Here is a 23,527-nt window from a genome sequence, read left to right as displayed (position 1 = left end):
CTTCCTCAGACTATGTATTGGGTCTTGTCCAACCTTTTTCCATGGTGGACCACACTAATGACTGTTTGAGCGATAAGGTAACCCATGGACATCACCCACCTCAGCCGGGAAGCTGGGCGGCGTGTAACGACTCACCACCCGTCTTCCCGATAAGCAGGAAAGCTAACTAGATGACGAGAAAGCATGGAGCCGGCTTTCTGGCCAAGCAGGAAGCCCGGTGCTGTGTAATGATGCGGCGCCCGGCTTCCTGATTGGCCATGAAGCCGGCTCCATGCTTCCTCGTCACCTCTGCTTTGACTCTTCCTCAGACTTTCTATTGGGTCTTGTCCAACCTTTTTCCATGCTAAAAAGTTTGGACAAGACCTTTTCCATGCTAAAAAGGTTGGCTACCTTATCGCTCAAACACTAATGACTGTTTGAGCGATAAGGTAGCCCATAGACATCACCCACCTCAGCACTGATTGACATTGATGTCTTCTACAGATATGAGAAAGCCCGGCAAAAATAGCCAAAAATGTCAAAACAATTATAAAAATTGGAAGCCACGCGATCAGCTTGATCAGAATTTTATAAGGACATCAGCTATGGAAGGCTTTGTTTTTGATGATGGTTCCCTTTAAACTATCTGGGTTTTGTCCTATTACATCTTCACTGTCATATTTTTCTTTTTCTTGCAGTTTAAAATGTCATTAAAGATCGGATCTATGAATATTTTCATGGCCCTCATCCTCTTTGAGGTTGTATCTGCAACACAAGAGGTAAGCATATATATCTAATAGTTTGATTGGTGACCTAATTAATGTAACCCATAGCAACCATCCATAAATCAACAGTCAACCTCGCAGCACTGGGGTCTTTGGTTCAGATTATTTGTTGGGTGGAGTGGGTTTCCTCCTACACTCCAAAGACAGGCTGTTAGGCTAATAAGCTCCTGTCTAAAATTGGCCCTAGTATAATATTGTATTGAGCAGGCCCAAGATGGCTTCCTTGCTATCACGTACCTGACTGGAGACACAGCTGAGAAGGGGGCTGCCCGTGCACCTCTCAGTCCCACAGAGTGGAGCACAGGTGCTGGTACTGGTGGCTGGCCGGTTCTTGAGGAGGCGCTTGAGTGCGTCGGACCAGCTGGTGAATCAGCAGGACCGGAATGACACCGGGACCTCTTGAAACCAGAGCAGGCAACAGGCGTGAGGCCAACGAAGCACTGGCAGTATGTAGTTGCTCAGGATGCTGATGGAGCGATCCACAAAGTAGCAGACCAGGAGGAAAGTCAGGTTCAAGCTGAGGTCATATAGAGGGAGCCGAATCTTGAGGTGCCAAATCACAGATCAGGAGCAGGGTCGGGAAATATAAGCCAGGGTCATACACAGGAGATCAGAGAGCAGAGGTACCAAATCAGAAGGAAGGAGGCGGAGTCAATTGGTCACCAGCCGGGTTCATACACAGGATGTCAGGCTACAGGAACAGAGTACAGGGCACAAAGGGACTAGCTGAAGGCCACTCAGCAACTTAGTCGTGGCTTCATGTCTGTTTATATAGGATAGCATGCACCTGTATGCTAACAAGCGCGCTTCCGTACACTCACGTGCGTGCGCTATTGCGTATAAATGTTCCCATGCAAGCACGTTCATGTGCTAAAGCGAAGTTTCAGCAATGGTTTCCTTGCTTGTGTGCGTGCACGCTTTTGGCCACGATTAAATCTGCACGTAAGTCTCTTACACTCGCCTTCTATCCCCCCTGACACCAATTTGATTAGTGCTTGGAGTACTCAGAGAGAAAAGCATTATAAAAATATAGATACATTTACACCTGAGTTTAGACTGCTCAGTTGCAATTAGAGAGAGACAGTCTGAAATCAAACAGCTTCTGCTTCTTTAGAAAACCTTTGCCATGGATGCACCTTGTATTTGGGTGTTTATCCATTTAATAAAGATTTTATATAAACAATGAATACCTATACCTTCATACCTTATGCTCCATACAGACATGTTTTATATCTTTATTCACTTTGTTTAGAACCAACTAACACTTAACTGCCTTCTTACCTAGGTGCTTCACCATCGAGAGAAGAGAGGGGCCAGGTCATATAAATGTAATTATTTACCAGTTATTACTTTTAGGTGGGATTCTGATGTAAGGAGAATGTTATGCTTATTGGGAGTGTGGGGATCAACCATGTATAATATATTACAGAATGATATTATTCTTGCAATGGTGAATATAATATCTTGGCAGCCAGTCAGTTGGAGGTCTTCTATACATGGCTCGTGAGAAGGGTTTAATTTAGCAAGGGTTCAGGCAGACAGATACTGAGAGCCAGACACAAGCAGCATCATTAAAGAGCTATGAGTCACACGATGTTCCTTAGCCAATAGTGGGTGGTCCCACATCAGTTACATGTGTCACCAGCCATTTCTAAGGTATAGTTCACCTTTGTGCCTTTAAAGTTTGCCTGTGCAGTGATTAAACCGACAATAAATCCCAACCAGCCTGTGCAAAGTAATTTTTCCTAAAAACTTGCTTACCCCATTCAGATTTATGCCATTTGCAGTGGAGGTGTATGATTTCACGTAGAACCTTGGTGGCAAAAATATCCTAAAATCTTGTCTGTGCACTGTATGCATGTAGTGTTTGTGCTAACCTTTACATGCATAGAGTGCAGAGTACCCTTTTGGTTGTCATCACTGCTCAGGGTCAACATGCAAATATCGACAAAGTGTAATTTACACACTATTGATAGGCCCCTGCCATCTAGCAACCCTAGTGTCCTGGGTTGCTAGGATGTCTTCTGCTACCTAGCATCCAGAGTTGACAGAATGCAAAGAGCTCCTGCCACCTAGCTGCCTTGGTTGGTAGGACTCAGTGGCTCCTGCTGCCTAGCGTCTTTGGATGCTAGGATTCAGGTGGCTCCTTGGTTGCTAGGATGCAGTTGCAACTTGCTACCTAGCACCCATAGTTGCTAGGATGCTGACGGCTTCTGCCACCTAGTGCCCTTGGTAGATAGGACGCAGGTGGCTGATGCCGCCGAGTGTCCTTGGTTGATAGGTTCCAGACGACTCCTGCTATCTAGCATCCAAGTAGCAATGCCGCAATTGCTTTGAGCTGTTCAGTGTACCCTCCATCCTGCCTTATATACAGGATGGCGTTGATTACCTAGAATGCAACATTTTTACCTGGGCATTGCAGAAGCCGTGGTTGGCCTACAGATATGCAGTTTGGGGGGAAGGTGAATTTATGTACCCTGCACAATGGTTTCTAACCTACTGGGATACATTGATTGCACTGCAGTGTTAACTAGGTGAACCCTTTAATTTTCTAGCTTTGTATGTGTTTTTACTATTTCCTCACTCAGAGGAAGTATAAGCAGGCTGAGCTAATGAACTTCCTTTTTTCCTCCCCATCGTTCAGCCTCGTGCATTGAAAGGTCAGGGAGAGTCTTCAGGGGTGATGAAACCTGGCTCCGTCCCGCAGGACGGAGGGTGGAGTTCTGCCGCTGTGAGGATGGCCGAAGCAGATGTCATAGTGTGCCATATATAGGTGAGGGCAGGAGGAAATAATGTTCCAAACACCTGCAGCTTTCACAAGTGCCAATGATTAGAGGCTTAGGGGTATTCCAACATAGCGAACGGCAATCTTCCATGGCAGCCAATAACAAATCATCTTTCTTTCATAAAACAATTCTAGTTACAGCCGCTGAAATCTTATTGGTTGCTATGGGGCATTGTGCAACATTGATGGGTTACTCCAAGCAGGAATGGTGGCCATGACTTATAGAGGGTCACCCTGAGCTGGTCAGACTGACTTAATGTGGCTCAATGGAACAAAAAAATATTAATCTACAAGTTACCTTTCCCAACAGACTGTGCAGAACAAAAGTGCTACAATGGAGGTCGCTGTCGCCAGGCTGTGTACTCCTCCCACCATCTCTGCCTGTGTCTTGGTGGATTCGCTGGAGAACATTGTGAAATAGGTATGGAGCTCCATGCCATAGAATGCTACCGCCATCAAAAGCTTTGCGCATCGATAATAAACACTGCATGATGCCGAATAGGGATGAGCTAGCTTGGGTTTGGTACAAACTTGAGTTTATCCAAACCTGGAAGGAAGCTGTCAGCATCAACCTAGTCAACTGTGGCTGGGGCATTCCCCGCCCCGCAGCTTAGCATGAGGAAAGGGGCAGGATGCTGGTGATATCATTGATCTTATTTGACCACATGGCCATATTTGGTCAATGAAATTGGCTTAATATGGCATTTGTGTCCATATAAGGTCAATGATGTCCCCAGCAACTCACCTCCATGTTTACATGCAGCTACGGGGTGGGGAATGCCACGGCTACAACTGTTTGGGCCGGCATTGACAGCTTCCTTCCTGGGTCCAGATGAACTCAAGTTTGGCCCAAACCCAAGCACATCCCTAATGCAGAGTATCTCTATGCACCATCTCTATATACTGTACTAAAAATGAACTCTGTGCATGGCGGAAGGATGCCAAGGATCTGTACATTGCGATAACATTCATGCATTGTTGATGAATGGTGCTCACGGTGCATGTCACAAGTCTCGCTCACTGTCTCTGTCTCTTTCTGCAGACACTCGGGCTACCTGTTACGAGGGCTCAGGGCAGTCGTACAGAGGAAATCACACCCGCACAGTGAGCGGAGCAGTTTGTGTGAATTGGAACTCTCCAGCGCTCAGTGGGAAGAGATTCATCGCACAGAACAGAGACGCTTTACAACTAGGACTGGGGAATCACAACTTCTGCAGGTAACCAGCAGGATATACAGTTTGTAGTAAGAGATGGTTGAAATGTGTACTGTCTGTGGAAGTGTATGGGACCTGACCTACTATATATAACCCTAGGGATGCCCCTGGGGAATTCAAAGCCGCATGCACCTAGGCCTATGCTTGATGAGCTCTGTAATATGATGGAGCCTACTTATCCTTATTTTTACATGCTAGCTTTTACTTATTATTCTATTAAACACAGATATTTTTCTGTTAGTCAGTAGGACCCTGGTGCCCAACCTGCAGGGCCCTGGTACTTACTCTGCGGCCCATTGCAGACCCCAGCAGTCAGTAGTGGAGACTGTAATGTCATTAATATCTAGCAGTCTTATGTAGCATGCCCCCAGTCTATTATGTCCTAAAGCCTTGGTTCTCAACTGGTGGTTGTGACCCAAAAGTGGGTTGTGACCCCATGTTCAGTGGGTCACCACGTGCCTTACACTTTTCTAGGTGAGAGGCTTCTCAGCCTCCCCTAGTGGAGCACTGTCAGTCGCCAAGCAGCCATTCAGAATATGCTGCCCAGCTTCGAGTGTCAGCTTGAAGTGGGGTGGGATGGAGCTATGGCCACAAGGGAGCTCCATCCATACGTGCATTGCTTACAGCTCCCTCATGTGTCCTGTAGAGGTGCCTGGACCAGCTAAATGCACTGTACCACGCAATCGCACCTACTACGCGTTCTGGTGTGGGAGGTATGTTGCATTGCCATTCATTTGAATGGTACCCCAAATGCCCCTCCCGCCCACAGTTCAATTGCCCGCACTGGAGCGCGCCGTACCGCAATGCTGTGCAGTCCACTGCAGTGCGACTTGGGTCGCGACTTAATGACTAAGGACAAATGTGGGTCCTGAGGTTACACGGGTTGAGAACCACTGTCCTAAAGGGTATCTGCAACCAACCCACCACCATGTCTGCTGTCTCTGAACGTCTCCTCTGGTATGTCTGAAGCCTCTGATAGTCATCTTTCATATAGTGACTATTATGTGCAGCTGTCAGGGGTCGCAGTTGAGGCCCCCCACACTTTCTATCATTGCCGTTTTAACATTCTTACTGATAAAGCCCAATGGTGTTGCAGAAACTGTAAGGGAGCAGCTCGTTCTCATGGAAGTCCTCTGTTATCCATCTGCTTGAGATGTTCACCATACCATGGCAGAGGTTCTCATTGGTAGCATATTGCTGGCATTCATGTACCTGAAAGAGCAGTTTTGCTGGCTATGTAGTCAATATATCGGATGAGCTGATTGGTATATACAATATATTGAATTAATCTTTTTTATTTTGTAGGAACCCTGATGGTGATGTCTCTCCCTGGTGTTATATATTCAAAGATGGGAAGTACAACTGGGAACACTGCAGTGTGGCAGCCTGCACAAAGGGTACGTATCTTAATTATCTAGATTTCCAGGGACTGATATTAAAGAGACTGTTGCTGGAGCATTCATTTCAACACAAATCTTCCTATTATATTATATGTGCATTTAATACATTTTTGCATCTTATCAACCTGTAAAAGCTTACTTTGTATAGACATCCAAAAGCCCTGAGACTGGTTGGCGCTGCCATCTGATGTCAGAAGGCCCAGCAGACTCACTCAAATGTTTCCCTCCCCCAATGGCTACATAAAAGGTTTTGTAGGGAGGTGAAGCTGGACCAGCACAGACAGTAATAAGGCACTCCCAGAAGAGGTGGGGGCTATGACATGCAAAGAGGGAAGGGGCTTTGCTAGGGAATTGGTCACTTTATGGAGAGTCAGTTCCCTTGCAATTTCAGAAGCACATTGCAAGTCAGTAAAACATTGTTTATGGAAAGGAAACTGTATGCTGTATGTAATCATTTAAAATACTACATTTTTTTCACTTGTACCTCAAGTTGATGAAGGGTGGGGTGGGGCGGGGAGGAAGCACATGGAGACCATACATTGCTCTCAAACCCAAAAGGGTGCTAGGAAAAAAAGGTAGTGTCTTAATGAGCAGCGAGTCCGGCCAATGGTAATGGGTTAGGTTATGGTTAGGGTATTTTCCAACCAAACGTTCAATAATTTTGCTAATATAGTGGGTCATTCCCTATGTGTATATACCAATTTCCTAAATGGTAACGTGTTAATCGACCCCATCCATAGATGAGAGGTGATGCTTGACATCCAATGAAGCACCAATACTTTTCAAACCTGAAGAAGTAGTTCATGTAGTAAAGTTCACTCAGGTGTTGTATCTTGGAGCTTATCTAATTAGCCTAATGTGCAGGCCTGTCCATCTTGTCATAGATAAATTTGAGGTTGCCAAGATTTATTGATGATGGGGCAGGCCCAGATCAGGTGAATAATGGAAGCTTTCAGGGCCTGAAATTGGGTCAACAGGATGTATTTTGAGAAAATGTAGCCAGTCTATTGCACTGGATATGCTTGGTGCAGGATGAAGACTTGAATTTGCTAGTTAGCGCACTCCTGGGGGGGTGTCGTGGCCGTTGTGTGGCTCCTTATGTTATTAGACCCAGGTGTCTAACTGTATGATACTGAACGGAAAAAAGGAGGGAGCACAACAAGCTGGCGCAGACCGTGTGGATGGAGATTAACAAGCGAATGAAAGTAAATCGAGGTAAAAGGAAGTGGGAATGGAAATTAGCCACTCACATGTGATGGAATGGATGGGCACAATGGGGGTGATCTCATGGTGATGTTGTCGTGAGATCTGGTCGTGGTGACAGGCGGGTGTTCAATGGGCAGATGCGTATCCTTGGGAAGTTGATGACGCGTCAGACTCGGCATGGAGGAAAGAAAAATACAGGGTGGTCAGAATCTGTGCAAAAGTATGAAAAGGAAGTACAGTCTTACCTCACCATTGGGTTTGGTGTGTGGCGATATCAACGACGAAGAACAAGTGGTCCCCAGGCAATCTTCCCATTCTTTACCTCCTAAACTTGGAATCTGTGTATGCCAAGATTGGAATGTTTTTGTACGTTATGTTTAACCTTAACATTCATGAACCAGAGGTATAGGTCACCAATATGTGCCTTGCTATTTACTACCCTTAGTCCCTCCACCCAGTGCGGAGGTTGTTCCACCATGAAATACATGTCTAACAATCCAACAGTACCTTAAAACATTCTGCACAGGTTCAACAGCTTCTTGATATAAATACTGTATGTTGCATTGAACTCCTTGGTGTAATATGCAATGCTGATAATGTGCTTTGTACATTGTTTATCCTGAACAGCCACCCCAGACTGTTATCCAGAGCGAGGAACTTCATATCGAGGCTCTCACAGTGTCGCCATCTCTGGTGCCAGTTGTTTACGGTGGGACTCTCCCCTGGTGAAGAGCAAAGTCTTTAGTGCCTGGAGTGGTAAATCCCGCAGCCAGGGTTTGGGCAGCCATAACTACTGCAGGTGAGTCCCGCATGTTGTAGGTGGGTCCTGACTGGCAGTATACTGATTGAAATATGGTTACTCTGCATACTGCTCCTAAATGAAGATGAATGACCCCGCAAGAAAACAATAACTTATGACAGTTCTGAAGCCAAGGACATCTTCTTGGACAAAACTGTCTATGGACAGATCTCCAAAACCAGGAATTGTGGTTGCAATACAGCGTTTTTGGACCACCTCAATATCACTTTACAGTACCGCGTTGTATTATGCCATTTTCCATTTTGTACGCTATATTACACAGGACAGAGGTAATGCTAGTAGAAGACCAGCTGTGCTCTCAGGCAACCACTGAATGTTCACACTTTATTGTGCCACCACCTCATTGTCCTTCCACAACCAAGGTTCTTCTGTGTGTGAGTGCCCTCAGATACTACTGGCTCCAAGTTCTTGGAGGAGAACTATTGCCTTTCCCTATGATATGCAGCCCCAGGGCTACCTATGTACTCATGCTGTGTTTACTTTTCACCTGGCAACCCAATCTCAAACTTTTAACCTACCGGTAAATTGTAGTTGCACCAGTGAAGCTGCACTATTTATGCTTGATTTGTGTTATACATTTAGGCAATGTTAGATTGGCAGCTGTTCTGTCTGTATTGAAGTATGATCTCTTTTATATGGTACAGGAATCCAGATAATGATGTGCGTCCTTGGTGTCATGTGATGAATGGAACTCAGGCTGGCTGGGAGTTCTGTGATGTCCCTAAATGCTGTAAGTAACACTAGAGTATAAAAAAGTTACAGAATATTAAAAGAGTGACCATATATATTTATACAGCGCCGACAATTTACACAGCACAGTCACATTAGTCCCGGCCCTCAAGGAGCTTACAATCTAAGGTCCCTATGTCACCTGCATACATAGACCAATTTGGACAGGAGCCAATTAACCTTCCAGCATGTCTTTGGAGTGTGGAAGGAAACAAGAGTATCCGGAGGAAGCCCATACAAGCACGGGGGGAGAACATGCAAACCACTTGCAGATAGTGACCTGGCCAGGATTTGAACTAGGGACGCCCAATGCCGTAAGGCAGAAGCGCTAATCATTATGCCACTGACTCATAGACCAGTCAAAGTTGTGTAACCTCTAGATGTTGAGTTGCTGGTGGCATTTGCTTCCATTCAGCTGGAAGAGCATCATTGATAGAGTTAGAAATAGACCAGCTAGGGGCCAAATACCCCCTTGGTCACTCCTGATTTCACAGTTGAGGGGTGGCACAGAGAATGAGCTGCACATACTTTCATTGATGCCAGTGGCCCATATTAACAATAAATGTAAAAACATCACATAGTTTTCCGGGACTGGAAATACCACAGTCATTGAAGAAGTATAAAGCCTTGGGCACATCATAGCTTGTAATCACTGCATTCTTTCCTATATTCACATTACCGCAAATATGGAGCTTATATGACGTGAGACCTTCATGGTTGCCCTCCAGGCCAGTTATCAAACCAATATAGCATATAGATATAGAGGGAATATAGAGGGAAACAATGTTCTATTGTTAGTTCAGTCCACACAACCTAATCTGAATCTTGATATTAATTTCTTCCTCAGCCACCTGTGGAATTCGAATCCCCCGGCCACAATTACAGCCCCGATTCCGTATTGCTGGAGGCCGAGGAGCACAGATTACATCTCATCCATGGATGGCGTCTCTCTTCCAGGTTTATAGGGGATCAGAGCACTTCTTCTGTGGGGGGACCCTGATAGACCGCTGCTGGGTGCTGACAGCCGCTCATTGCCTCCTAAGTGACAAGTGAGTAATAAGTTTAATCTTTCAACTACTAAACCAAATATCATTAGGCCCGTTACTATGAAGCCTCTGCTTCTTCTCAGGTTGACTGCCAACAAGATCCGTGTCAAGCTGGGCCGGGCAATGCGTGCTGTGCCTGGAAGTCAGGAACAAAGTTTCAGAGTGGAAAGAATTTATAAGCACCCACAGTTTGACGAGGACACCTTTGATAATGACATTGGTGAGTAAACATGTTTAGGATGTTAACAATGTTTCATGAAGCAAAGCCATGTGTTACATGCTCGTTCTGGGGCAGGATGGCTAAACCTGTCAAATGAGTAACTTCCCTGGAACTAGTATGTGGACTATAAGTTAAAACAAACTGCTAGTTGTGGGGTGTTTCATCATGACAAGTCACAAAGTCCCTTTTATTTTTGAACCATAGTAACCTACTCTAGTACAATTCACATTGTTACTTACTAACTTCCACAAGCTGAAAACTGGGCGATTTTGGTGCATTCATTAAAAGAAACCTGAGCTTCCTGAAGTTCAACCCGAGTGTTCTTTACAAATGCCCTATTGGTTTTCTTTTTTTTTTTTGCCGAGACAACATTTAGCCTGGTATTTCACTAGAGAGGAACCACATCCGGGTGATTGAGGCTGAAGTCATGTGACTAGCTAGATCATTAGACTGAAGTCCCTGAAACAAACTTGCTGCATCTTCTGAGTATTGGTGGCAGTATGGCAGTGTCCAATCAGAAAGAATATTTGGCAGTGAAGATAGTCAACCTAAAAGTGCCAGTATATGGCAAACAGTGCTTCCTTATACTCTTGGAACCCCTGGGTCATGTTGGGTCCTTGTCAAATACCCAAGAACGAGCATGCTGTTACTACTGAGTCTTATTATTATTATTATACAGGATTTATATAGCGCCAACAGTTTGCGCAGCGCTTTACAATATAAGGAAGACATTACAATCACAATACAATTCAAGACAAGATGGTAAGGAGGGCTTAGCATGATGCCACATTAGACTATAGAGTATTGTTGAAGTAAGGAAACCTCCTCTGCTCTCTAAAGCACAGGTCTGTGAAGGTTCTCAGTTATCCAGGTCATTGTATAGCTAGTCATAGTTTGTCACATTCCACCGAATGTGTCCTGTAATGTTGAAGGTGCTTTGTAACCTCTCGAAGTCACTTTTTCAGTACCAATGAGGGTCAGGAATAAACCCCAGCATTTATATGCACACAGGTAGTACAGACACCTTAATACAATCACCATGGAATGAGTGGGTGATAATTGTCCACGAACAGGATGGGAGGTTTGAAAGTGATGGACCCAGGGCCGGATTTCCCACAAGGCCACCGAGGCCCAGCCTCGGGGCAGCAGGGAATAGAGGGGCAGCAGGAGTGTGGAATTCCTATCACCCGACGCCCGGGACATGCAGTTTTTTTGCAACCTGGCCTTGCATTGAGGAACCTGGCCTTGCATTGGGGAACCTGGCCTTGCATTGAGGAGCCTGGCCTTGGGGCAGCAGAGAGAGTAAATCCGGTCCTGGATGGACCCCCTGTTCTAGTTACATAATCCCATCCTCGGTTTTAGGAAGTCTGCGTAGGTGTTAATTCTTCAATTAACACGGCTAATGGTGTGAATGGTTGTCAGGTTGCCAGGAAAGAGATGTTAAAATTGCATTATATGCCGAATATATTTATGTTAAACTGGAACAACTGTCTCTGTATAGGGCTGGTTCTTTGGCACCATCTGTCTTCCACGTAAAATGTTGTTTTAACATCCCAACCTCTGAAATTTGATAAAAACTCACAACTTTAGCCATGTAATTTAAGGAATTAACCTCTATACAGATTTCCTGACACCAAGGATGGGGTTATGCAACTAGAACATGGTGATTCCACAAGATTCATACCTCCCATCCTGTTCTTGGACAATCAACATCTACACTATGCGTGGTGATTTGATTAAGGTGTCTGTGCTACCTATGTGGATATAATGGGGTATTTTCCTGACACTCATTGGAACTGAAGGAGTGGCTTGGATAAGCTTTGAAATGTCCTCAACATTACAGAATACATCTATCTAAGAACAATAGAGGAGACAAGCTGCTTAAAGCCTTGGCAGGTTCCACCTATCCTTCAGCCTAATGCGTCCTTAGCATGCAGTGCATCACAGAATAGTCCAAACGCCCGGGCAGAATGCCCGGCTGTCAGATGGCCTGTCAAGAAATCTACATACAGTATCTACATTCATTATTAGCTTTTTCAGATGTTCCTCATCTACCTTTTTTGGCTAATTTTGGCCCAGCATAGGAATGTTTTTCTAGAGGAGGTTGAAAGGTTCTCAAATAGAAGAGGGTATTCACAACTTTTGTAATCTGCAAATAGACATCTACCCCAAAGCCCCCCTCCCCCACCACCCCCCCATTGGTATACCATTCTCCAGTTTCATCTGGGCTCTTCATCTCTTGTAGCTCTTCTGAAGTTGCAGTCTACATCTGGATCATGTGCCATGGAGACAGACACTGCCAGGCCGGCCTGTATGCCTGAGAAGGGACAAACGCTAGCAGACTGGACAGAATGTGAGATCTCCGGATACGGAAAGCAGGAAGAGAGTAAGGAACCAGACATTTTTATCATATGGACATATCATTGAAACCAGTAAACTTTTCAGGCAATGTGATTTTTTTGCCTCAAGCTAGAAACATGACTTACAAATGCTATTTTAACAGGACAATTTAAAGTGAGCTGGAACCGAATTAAAAATGAGGTCCGTTCTCCTCCAACGTACTGAGTTCAAATGCAAAAAGCTGCTCATCTACCACATCTTTTTTTTTCTTGCCTTCAAAGAGCTCTTTGCCACATAAGACACGTCTTCAAAGCACCTCGCTCTTCGCCAGATCCTGCTCCTCCTCTGATGTGTTTCAGCCCAACAGGGTCTTAGTCATAGAGGTGAAGGAGCAGGGTCTGTCTGAGAGCTATGCACTTTGTCTTGGTCCTGTGAATGTGCTCACGTTGCAATAAAGCAATATGAAGGAAAGAAAAAAAAATTGGTGGTTATTCGGCTTTTTCCATTTGAACCCTTGTTGGGATTAAGCCTTGCCACCTCTTCTTGCTAAACTCCATTTGGGGGAAAATATGGAATTAGGGGCAAGGTGGCTTAGATGCTGGAGGCATTACAAAGTCCGACTTTAACCATCCCTTTTCTTTTTCATTTTAGTTTCTCCGTTCTACTCTGATCATCTGAAAGAAGGACACGTCAGATTATACCCCGATAGCATGTGCACCCCCAAGCAACTCGCTGATCGAACAGTGACTTCCAACATGCTGTGCGCTGGCGACACAAGACACCAAGATGATGCCTGCCAGGTAACTCAATATTAAATATAAAAATATTAAACAAAATTGTGTATCACTTTGTGGCAATTTCACGATTTTTTTCACATTTTAGGAATATAATTTTTGAGTTTGAAGCGCAGTGCTATTTTTTTTTTTTCCTTTTTCAATATTAATCATGTCTTATGGGCCCATTCACACCAACATCCAGATTACCTCCAGACCAGACCAGACTATTTCCGGACCCAAAATGCATCCTAATGTATCCCTATGCTATTTCCGGCCTCTATTCCCACCAGCGCAGTCCGTTCCAGACCAGACCAGAAAAATACTGCATGTCTCATTTTGTCTGGTCTGGAATGCTGAACATGGTGTGAACCCAGCCTAAAGCCCATAACCGGGCTCATTGCTACTCCCCCTCCCACTAGAGGACCCTCTTGAGGTCCCCCAGCAGTACATTATGCTTTTTTTTCCACTTACACTTTTTTGATGCTTTATGGCCAGTCACATGATGTTGGTGGATCCTGGATGATGCAAACAGAGGGTGCTGACGCAATGATATCAGCACCGCTTCCTGCATCAATACAACGTGAGTGCAGGGCACTGTGCTTAGAGGGTGACACCATGACACCCTTCTCTCACTCTTCCCAGTTGTCCTTCCCTTTTAGATTGTAAGCTCTTGCGAGCAGATCACTCCCAACTCTCTTATCTTGAATTGTGCTGTAACTGTACTGTCTTCCTTTATGTACTGATGTACTTCATCTTCTTTCCTGCAGGGTGACTCTGGAGGACCCCTGGTCTGTCTCATGAATGACCGCATGCATCTGTTTGGCATTATTAGCTGGGGTGAAGGATGCGGGCGAAAGGGAAAACCTGGCGTTTACACCAAAGTGACGCGATACCTAGACTGGATAGAACAACACACAGGCATTCGAATGTAATGATACTAGAGACTTCGGACTTTGTAACCACTTTAAACCACTGAGATGTCTTCAGAGACATCAGGGACCATAAAATGTATCGTTAAAGGGTACCTGTCACCACTAAACAGAAGAAGAGGCCATTTCATGTTCTGAACTAACATTCTTGAGGATGCAGCTTATTGATCTGCTCAGGAACTTGTGACATGCTTGGTGGATGAAGCTGAATACGAATACAGAACACTCTGGGGCTCTTTTATAAAGATGTCTTAAGACCAACTGCATCAAAAACTGCTCTTTGGTTTGAAGAAGTCATCCGGGACTTGACTCATGTACCAGCTCCTCATATCTCCAGATGGGACACCCCTGCATCTATGTGGGCCTCCATCCAACCCACAAGGTCATGATGAAGATGTCACTGCTTCACAACAGGACTCCAAAATGATTCATTTACTCTATGTTTTGGGAACTTTACTAAGGATACTTAAACCATTATCTAGCTGCAGCAGCGGGGCAGATCTGGTGAGGATATCTCAGCTCTGGAGCCTTTAAGAGATGGATGGAATCAGAAGATGATTTAGGACCAGTGTTGACAGGCTTTGGGCTTGTGTTGATGTTGTAGTTTGTGAAGCTTCTAAGCTCAATTCAGAATTCATTGCCAGGTACATACGACCTTCTGACCTGCAGTTGTCCTCCTTCTGACCTGAATTTGACCTGCTTCATCAGGGTTTGCATTCCCATAAAAAGTCTATGGGGATGCAAAATCTGATGAAGCAGGTCAAATTCAGGTCAGAAGGAGGACAACTGCAGGCAGAGCCGGATTTCCCAGAAGGCCAACCAAGGCCCGGCCTCGAGGCAGTAAGGAGTAGAGGGGCAGCAGGGGTGTAGAATTCCTATCTCCTGATGCCCGGGACATGCAGTTCCGGGTGGCGGGCAGGTAGTTGTTTTGTACATTTAGCCCTGCTTTGGGCAAGCAGAGCTAAATGTACAGCGGGGAAGCTGCCACTTGTTTTGTACAAGTGATCTCTGTGATGTCGCCTTAAAGGAACCTGGCCTTGGGGTGGCAGAGAGAGTAAATCCGGCCCTGACTGCAGGTCATATGCAGGGAATGCCATTTGAAGCAAGCAAAAGCCCACTGATACAGGTCTTGAGTTTGCCAGTTATGGAGTTAGTCTGTAAGAAGGTGCTGGCTGTACTGCCTCCCCCAACCAACTGCAGACATTCTGGTTACAACTGTCATATGAATATATGTGCTTGGCCACTGTGAGCAATGCCAAAGACACTAAGAAACGAAGATCAACATGATGTCCCTGGAGGCCGACCAACTTCTATCAAAGTGTCTTTCATAAGAACTGGCTGTGTTCCCCTTGCAGCAGCCAATCATATTCATAACAAATGTCTGAATCTGCCTTAGTATAGAGGAATCCAGACAGCGCTTATGAAAGATTTATGGACAAGGCATGCATTGATTGCGTGTAAATGATATGCATACTTAACTATTAGGGAGGAATATATTTAATATGTGCAATAGAAACAAATAATATTTATTATTTTTTATATTTAACCTTATCATGGCTAATTGTAATGCCAGAAAAACGAAATGTTCATTAATAAAAGATCCGGCTATCACTTTCACATTTATTAAATATTAATTGTAATAATTCCTTTTGCTTCTAATGTTTTTAGCCGTTAAAACTGATGATTCTGCTATGATCTCATCTTCTGCGGAGGGACGACAACACTATAATACAGCTGCTGAGTTAACAGCAGGGTAGTCAACCTCTCCACTGTACTCAGCAGTAGCATGTTGACATTGGTCCCGTCACCATTGTACCAGGCCAGGAGTTGTCAGCACTGGCACCCATCTGACAACACCTTTATGACGGTGGTGGGGCCAACATCATGAGGTCACTGTAGCCTCTTCCCTCTTCTCAGCTTCACTTTGGTTCATTTTCAGAACTTGAAAAATGTTAGGGTGACTCACCAGTCAGTCAAAAATGTCACCAGTCAGTATGACCGGACTATAGCCTTGCAATTTATGTTAACATTTTTTGGGGACAGATAGAGCTTTCTTATGGAGGTATTTAATCCCCACTGGGAAGGGGGGTGGGGTTATTTTTTACTATCTAATGAAAAAAGTACTGTAAATTTTGAAAAAAAATGTTTTCCCTACGTTATGTTATAAAACATTTATTCTTACCCATATTTTTTGGTAAAATATAAAAGACAGGGTCACATCGGGTAAATTGACACCAAACATGTCAAGCCCTAAAATTGCACGCACCTGCAAAATTGCAAAATACTACCACATAGAAAATTGGCCATAGGCAGTGCTTTTAAACGCTTTTATTGCTCGTCAGTTTAGTATTATCGGTGATTAATGGCCCGTGATGGCAGTGATTAATTTCACTCTGGCGTTCGCGGTGATATGTAACATGTGCGGCACAATAGGCGCGATCGTTGTTTTCGCACGTAGGGGCACCGGGCGCATGTTTGCATGTGGGGGGCAGGGGACTTAAAAAAATGTAGTTTTTTTTATTCTTTTTTTTTTCCCCACTTAACTTTATTGATATCACATAAGGGGCTAAAAAAAACCCCTATGTGATAGCCAATTTACATGGCAGGTCCTCTTTATGAAGACATTAGGGGTCTCCAAGACCCCTGTCACGTAGGGACCCCCAGAGAAGCTGATGAAGCAGAGATCTGCTTTACCAGCTTCTCCAGCTGGAAAGTGACAGCGGAATTCAGAAGTGATGTAACATACATCACTTCCTGCATTCGGGGACTGGAGAGGAGATCAGAGGGAGATGTGTACCGATCTCCCTTTGATCTCTTGTCACAGAGCAGCCGTGCCGGTCCCGGCTGCACCGGGCACAGCGGATCTCGTGACCGGCAACGGCAGTGACAACGGCTAATACAAGCGATCGGGTGTCTTTAGAGCCCAGGTAGGAAGAAGCCGTTGCAATGTCTTAGTAGTCATGTGACCCTTCAAAAAACCAAAAAACATTTATTTTAGGTATTTGGAGCAATATTTTTTTTTATTTTGGATAGCGGATCATGACTATCCCTGCAGGGCTGAATGACCTGCATCTAGTTTTAGTTTGCCAGCTACTTTAAAAGAAACCCCACCTCCAACTTGAGAACGTTGCAGGTGAAAGTACAGACAAATAAAGTACTTTAAATGCTTACTTGAAGTGTTTTTCCTTTCCATAAATGTTTTTATCTACTTGCAATGTGCCTCTAGACTTGCTAGAAAATTTGACTACTCTGGGAAGAGTCAATTCCCTAGCCCAGCCCCCTCCCTCCTTGCAGGTCATAGGCCTCTCCTCTTTTGGGAGGGTCTAATTACTGCCTGAGCTGACTCAGCTCCTCCGCCCCTCCCTTCACATCCCTACCTAACCTTTTATGTAGCTGCTGGGGGAGGAGCAAAGGAGAATACTATTGGGTGTGACTTGAGTGACAGCTATGAGTCTGTCGGGGCTGCTGACATCACAATTAAGATGGTGGCCTTCAGCTGTGGTTTTAGGGCTTCTGGATGTCTACATAAGGGAAGCTTTTACAGGTAAATAACATGCATAATATACATTAAATTTACATATAATCCTATAGGAAGGTTTTGGTGAATCTAATGGCTGGCGACAGGGTCTCTTTAAGATCCAATGAGCCCAATGCAACTAAGCAGGAACTGGAGACTCTTATCAAAGGCCGATCTGCAGCATGTAGAATATGTATGGTTGTGATAAACTGACTGAGTTATGTGCTCTTCCATCAGCATCTATTGGAGATGGCCAATATTATGTCCGTGATCTGCTAAAGGCTAATATTCTCAAAATCCCCAAAAAGATATGAGGGTAAAGGGTATGTGTACACACAGGTATTTTATGTGGGGTTACTGTGGTTTTTGTTCAGAGTGCTCGCTGCATGTTGGTTACACAGTAAAGATAGGCTCACATGAGCAATCTATGCACATTATTAACAAACAGCCAAGTGCCCTCTCCGCCCACAGGCCACAGTCACTAGGCTTTCACAGCTAAGACGCCTGTGTTCCTTGGACACTGCATTGCAAATGTTGGGTTGGGCTGTTACATACATTTCAATTGCTCTTCCTGACATTCTCAAGCCTGCCTCTGAGGAACAATGACAGCTGACGTGGTGGTGGATATTTAACCAGTTGACATCCGCGGTGTTAAACCCCCTTCCCATCCAGGCCATTTTTCAGTATTCAGCGCTGCGGTACTTTGACTGACATTTATTCCGTCATGCAGCGCTGTACTGAAATGAATTTTATACCCTTTTTTGGGGACAGATAGAGCTTTCTTTTGGTGGTATTTATTCACCACTGGGGGTTTTATTTTTTTACTATATTAAGGAAAAATTACCGAAATTTAAAAAAAAAAACAGTTTCCCCTATATTAAATGATAAAACATTTATTATTACCCAATTTTTTGGTAAAATATAAAAGATGGGGTCACGTCGGGTAAAAAGACACTAAACATGTCAAGCCTTAAAATTGCGTGCGCGCGCGAAACCTCAAAAAACGATAATACCCAAAATTGGCCCTAGGCGACGCTTTAAAAGTTTTTTTTTGGGGGCGGGTACAGCTGGCTCTGCCTTTAGATAGGCAGAGCCAGCTGTCAGTCACGCAGCTGGGCGGATCCCGGCACAATTGTCGGGATCCGCTTCAGCTGCGGCGTCTCAGTATACCGCGAGCTACAGCGGTATACTGAGCCTAGGGTGACGGGAGGACGCTAGTTTGTGTCCTCCCGTTACCCTAAGGAGAACTATGGGGAAAAGACTTAACCCCATAGTTCTTCTTTAAAGAAGTCTTGCCTTTTTTTCGTTAATTACCCCTGTCCCCTTGGGGACAAAGTGCATTTGGCAACAGCGGAGGAGAAGGCGTGGGGGTCTCTTTGATGACCATGCTGGCTCAACAACAACACCACCAAGAAAGATGGGACATCTTTCTAGGTGGTGTTAATGTTGAGCCAGCATGGTCGACAGAGAAACCCCCTTTTCTGCTCCGCTGTTCGACCACACAGCTAACAAGAAGACATACAGGGTTATTCACAAAACCCTGACAATGTAATGAGCTCTGCTTGACAGTGCAAGTCTCGGGCACCAGACACTGGCATCCTAGCAACCAATGAAGCTGGATAAAGAGGTGGTGGATCCAGCTGAGCAGGTCACTGCTTGAAAACACAAAGGGATTGAACAGGTGAAAATGGATGCCAGTCCCTAGTGATGGCATTTGTCTCACTCAAGCACTTGGTGTTGGAGACAAGTGCTGTTGATCGTCATCAGTGTGCATGTCCCCAATAGACATGCATACTGAACAGGGGTTGGTGGCAACTGGGCTCAATATTAGTAACGCCGCCTCTGATGACCATACTGGCTCAACATCAACACCACCTAGAAAGATGGGACATCTTTCTAGGTGGTGTTAATGTTAAGCCAGCATGGTCGACAGCCCCTTTCTGCTCCATTGTTCAACCACACAGCTAAGAAGACATACAGGGTTATTCACAAAAGGGTGAAGAGTTTGGAGGAGGCAGGAGAAGTGAACAATCTAGGCCAACATAGCTGATTTGGATAGTGAGCTGGCAGCTGAATTGGAGATTTTTTCCAATCAGCTATGTTGTCCTAGATTGTTCACTTCTCCGGCCTTCTCCAAACTCTTCACCCTTTTATGAATAACCCTGATAATGTAATGAGCTCTGCTTGACAGTTCTTGTCTCGGGCATCAGACACTGGCATCCTAGCAACCAATGAAGCTGGATAAAGAGGTGGTGGATCCAGCTGAGCCAGTCACTGCTTGAAAAGACAGAGGGGATGGAACAGGGAAAATGGGTGCCAGTCCCGCATTCCTAGTGATGGCATTTGTCTCAGGCAAGAGTCGGAGACAAGTGCTGTTGACCATCATCAGTGTGCATGTCCCCAAAAGACACGCATACTGAACAGGGGTTGGTGGCAACTGGGCTCAATATTAGTAACGCCCACAAATCGGGCTTCTGTTATGGGAGCAGCAGAGAAGCATTGACTAAAGAAGAGATTTTTTTTTTCACAATTCAATAGCGGTTCATTGAAGAGTATTAAGTTATGAATGTGCATCCACCTTGCCTTAGGCCGGGTGATTGCTTAAATTTAGTTGTGCTAGGACTGTATCCAGTCTCGCTGATTCCATAGTCTGTGCTCATTCGACCTTCCCCATTAGTGACAGCATCTGCCTGCTGCTGGGTGTAACCTTGCCACAGAACAGAGGAACCGATAATGGGATATTATGTACATCTATGTCTCTCCAACCACTAGGAGGTTCATGGCCAGTGCTGCAAGCTGGGGGAGGACATAAATATCTGGGTCTGTGAAAGTCTCTTTCCCGCCCATGTCTCCTGCCTGGGGGGCGAGTGAGTTATCCCTACTGTTTTGAGGGTCAGGTTTTTAGATCCCAGAATGTTAAGCATGATTGTCATATCTATTGGTGCAACTAAACAAACCGGGAATGTGGACCGGGGTGGAGGGCAATTCTCTTATTTTATTACGCCATGGGACGACATTTATCCAACTGGACTATTCCTTTCATGAAATCATTGGAGAAGAGTCTGGTCACTTATATAGGCACAGAGGTAAATTTTTTTAACATTTTCTAATGGTGGTGTGCCTCGTGATTTTTTTCATGAAAAAAGTGTGCCTTTGCACAAAAAAGGTTGAAAAACACTGACTTATAGTATTCTTTATTATCACACAGGAAAATAAAACAACCATTGGATCCTATTTGATTGAAGCAGATGTGTCCTACTTGACAGTTCGCCATCAACTCAGCACCTCCGAGTCAGTGCATTGCTCATTCACCATCAAGATTTCATGCACCAGTTTAGTTGCTCTTTAGTATTGCACATGTGTGCTGTGGATGCTGAGTAGTACCGGAGTAAGGGCTTTGGTTGACAAGCGTTGGACTTGTGTCAATGGCGTCAGTTTGAGATGCTTCTGAGAACTCATTGCATTTGACCAGGTTTTGCATTCACATATAATTGTATGGATCAATATAAGCACTATAATTGCTTACTAACCCCCTCCCACCCTGATTGGCTGCTCTGGGCAGCAAGAACATTCGCCTACATCACACTTTTTAAATGAAGTATCAAAAATGTGCTAAGAAGTCTATTCCTTGTTAAAGGAGAACTATGAGGTGAGTGATTTTCACTCATAATCTGAGCCGACGTGTGACAATTAAACAGTCACAGGTCAACTCAGTAGATCGGGAAGTGAGCGAACACATACCGGCGCTCGCTCACTTCTCAATCCTTTCCCTGCAGAGAGCCGTGACTGTCACTCACGTCTCCCTGCAGGGATTCCCCCGGCTCCCCGCTTCGATACTCCAACGCTGACTGGCGAAATGGACAGGGGAGGGGGCGGGCACAGCTGGCTATGCCTCTGGATAGGCAGAGCCAGCAGTCAATCCCGCAGCTGGGTAGATCCAGTCAGTAATGTCGGGATACGCCCCGGCTGCGGCGTCTCAGTATACCGCGAGCTGTAGCTCTCTATATACGGAGCTTTGAGTCACAGGAGAACGCTAGTTTTGTGTTCTCCTGTGACCATTGGGGAAAAGCCCTGACCCCATAGTTCTCCTTTAAATTAAAAAGTGTCCTGTAGGAAGAAAGTGAATCTTCCAATTGCCAATTCTGCTGAATTCAGTTGAAAGTTAAAGCGGAACTTTGCCCTGAATATGAAAACTTCCCAACAGGAAGGATTGTTATTGCAGTCACACTATGAGGTCTCTATATTCAAATATGCGCATAGCTATTCGTCCAGCGAAACTGCATGCACATTTTTCCTATGTGAATTAACCAGCTGTTGTGAGAATGGGGAAAATTTGAATGTTCTTATGTAATTTTCTTTTCTGGTCGAATGTGCTTCAAATATTATGGGCAGTAGTAAAATGAGGATAATTAAGGCCTGGTTCATACCTAGGAGTTTTTGAGCAGTTTAAAATGCCCAACACAAGAAATCCCATGATGTTCAGTGTCCCTTGTTCACACCTGAGCAGAAAAATGCCAAACGCCCAAAAATGTACCGGAGCTTCTTCGGGCAGTTTGCCCCGTAGACTTCATTGGAAATGGCCAAAAATGCACGGCGGAAGCATGTTGCACATGTTCGTGAGCAGTTTTTGTGCGTTTAAAACGCGCGTTCTTCCATTGCCTGTAATGGTTCATGAACTGCCAGTCAAAACCCAGGTCTTTATGTACGCACATTAAAAATGTGCACAACGCGCAAATAACCGCATGCTGCTAACGCCTGCAGAAACGCACAAGAACAGTGCCGCCTAAGTGTGAATCAGGCCTCATTGAGCGAATTGGGAAAATACCACATTACGGCCACTAGATGGAGCTAAAGATCAAAGGAAATAAATACATCTTTGTAACAAGAGATACAAGGTAACAATTCCAGAGAACACTGGAGGAAGTGAGGAGATTAAAAGGAGAACTATGAGGGGGGTGCTTTTCACTCACCTCATAGTTCTAGCCGACCTGTGACAATGAGACTGTCACAGGTCTGCTCAGTAGATCGGGAGGTGAGCAGACACATACAGGCGTTCGCTCACCTCTCGATCCTGTCACGGCTCTCTGCCATGACAGGGGAGGGGCTGGATTCCACGCTCCGATCCACCAGCGTTTACTGGCGGAACGGATGGAGGAGGGGGCGGGTACAGCTGGCTCTGCCTCTAGATAGGCAGAGCCAGCTGTCACTCACGCAGCTGGGCGGGTCCAGACATCGATATCGGGTTCCGCTCTGTCTGCGGCATCTCAGTATACCACGAACTGTAGCTCGCGGTATACTGAGCCTAGGGTGACGGGAGGACGCTAGTTTGTGTCCTCCCGTTACCCTAAGGAGAACTATGGGGAAAAGCCCTGACCCCATATTTCTCCTTTAAAGTAGTATTAAGGTCTGGGCGTTTTTTACCTTAATGCATTCTCTGCATTAGGGTAAAAACAGCCCAGGACCTTTTTTTTTTTTTACCAGAGTCCCCTCCAGACTTACCTCTCAGCTGCGCTCGTCCCCGCCGCCGGTCCCGAAGCGATCCTCCGTACCCCGAACCTCCGGGTTGTGGGGGAGGATACTGATGGCAGAGGAGCCATAGGCTCCATCTGCCATCAAAGAGAGAAGGGGTGTGGCCTGCCACAGGGCTGTGTGTTTCCATGGACGCACACAGCCGCTGCAGGGACGAGTGTGCACGGGTGCCTCCATTAGAACGATGGTGGCACCGTGCAGGGGGCGGGGGGCAAGAGCATGGCGGGGGACATACTAGAAAACGAGGACAGA

At 45.3% G+C, this 23,527-nt stretch overlaps 1 protein-coding gene across 1 annotated transcript; it reads left to right on the top strand.

The window, feature by feature from the left end:
• Positions 1 to 681: 681 nt before the first annotated feature.
• PLAT (plasminogen activator, tissue type) lies at positions 682 to 14,367 on the top strand. Its single transcript, XM_018561939.1, has 13 exons — positions 682 to 758; positions 2,050 to 2,092; positions 3,409 to 3,537; positions 3,860 to 3,970; positions 4,592 to 4,766; positions 6,069 to 6,160; positions 7,997 to 8,168; positions 8,834 to 8,919; positions 9,766 to 9,967; positions 10,048 to 10,184; positions 12,430 to 12,570; positions 13,176 to 13,324; positions 14,068 to 14,367. The coding sequence occupies exons 1-13, from the start codon at positions 684 to 686 to the stop codon at positions 14,230 to 14,232; spliced, it is 1,677 nt and encodes a 558-aa protein (XP_018417441.1). The 5' UTR covers positions 682 to 683; the 3' UTR covers positions 14,233 to 14,367.
• The last annotated feature ends 9,160 nt before the right edge of the window (positions 14,368 to 23,527 follow it).

Source organism: Nanorana parkeri, unplaced genomic scaffold, assembly GCF_000935625.1.
Source record: "Nanorana parkeri isolate BGI_ZX_2015 unplaced genomic scaffold, ASM93562v1 scaffold551, whole genome shotgun sequence".
NCBI classification, from domain to species: Eukaryota; Metazoa; Chordata; class Amphibia; order Anura; family Dicroglossidae; genus Nanorana; species Nanorana parkeri.
The sequence above is the reverse complement of the archived record's forward strand: the minus strand, read 5'-3'. Positions and strand labels throughout refer to the sequence as shown.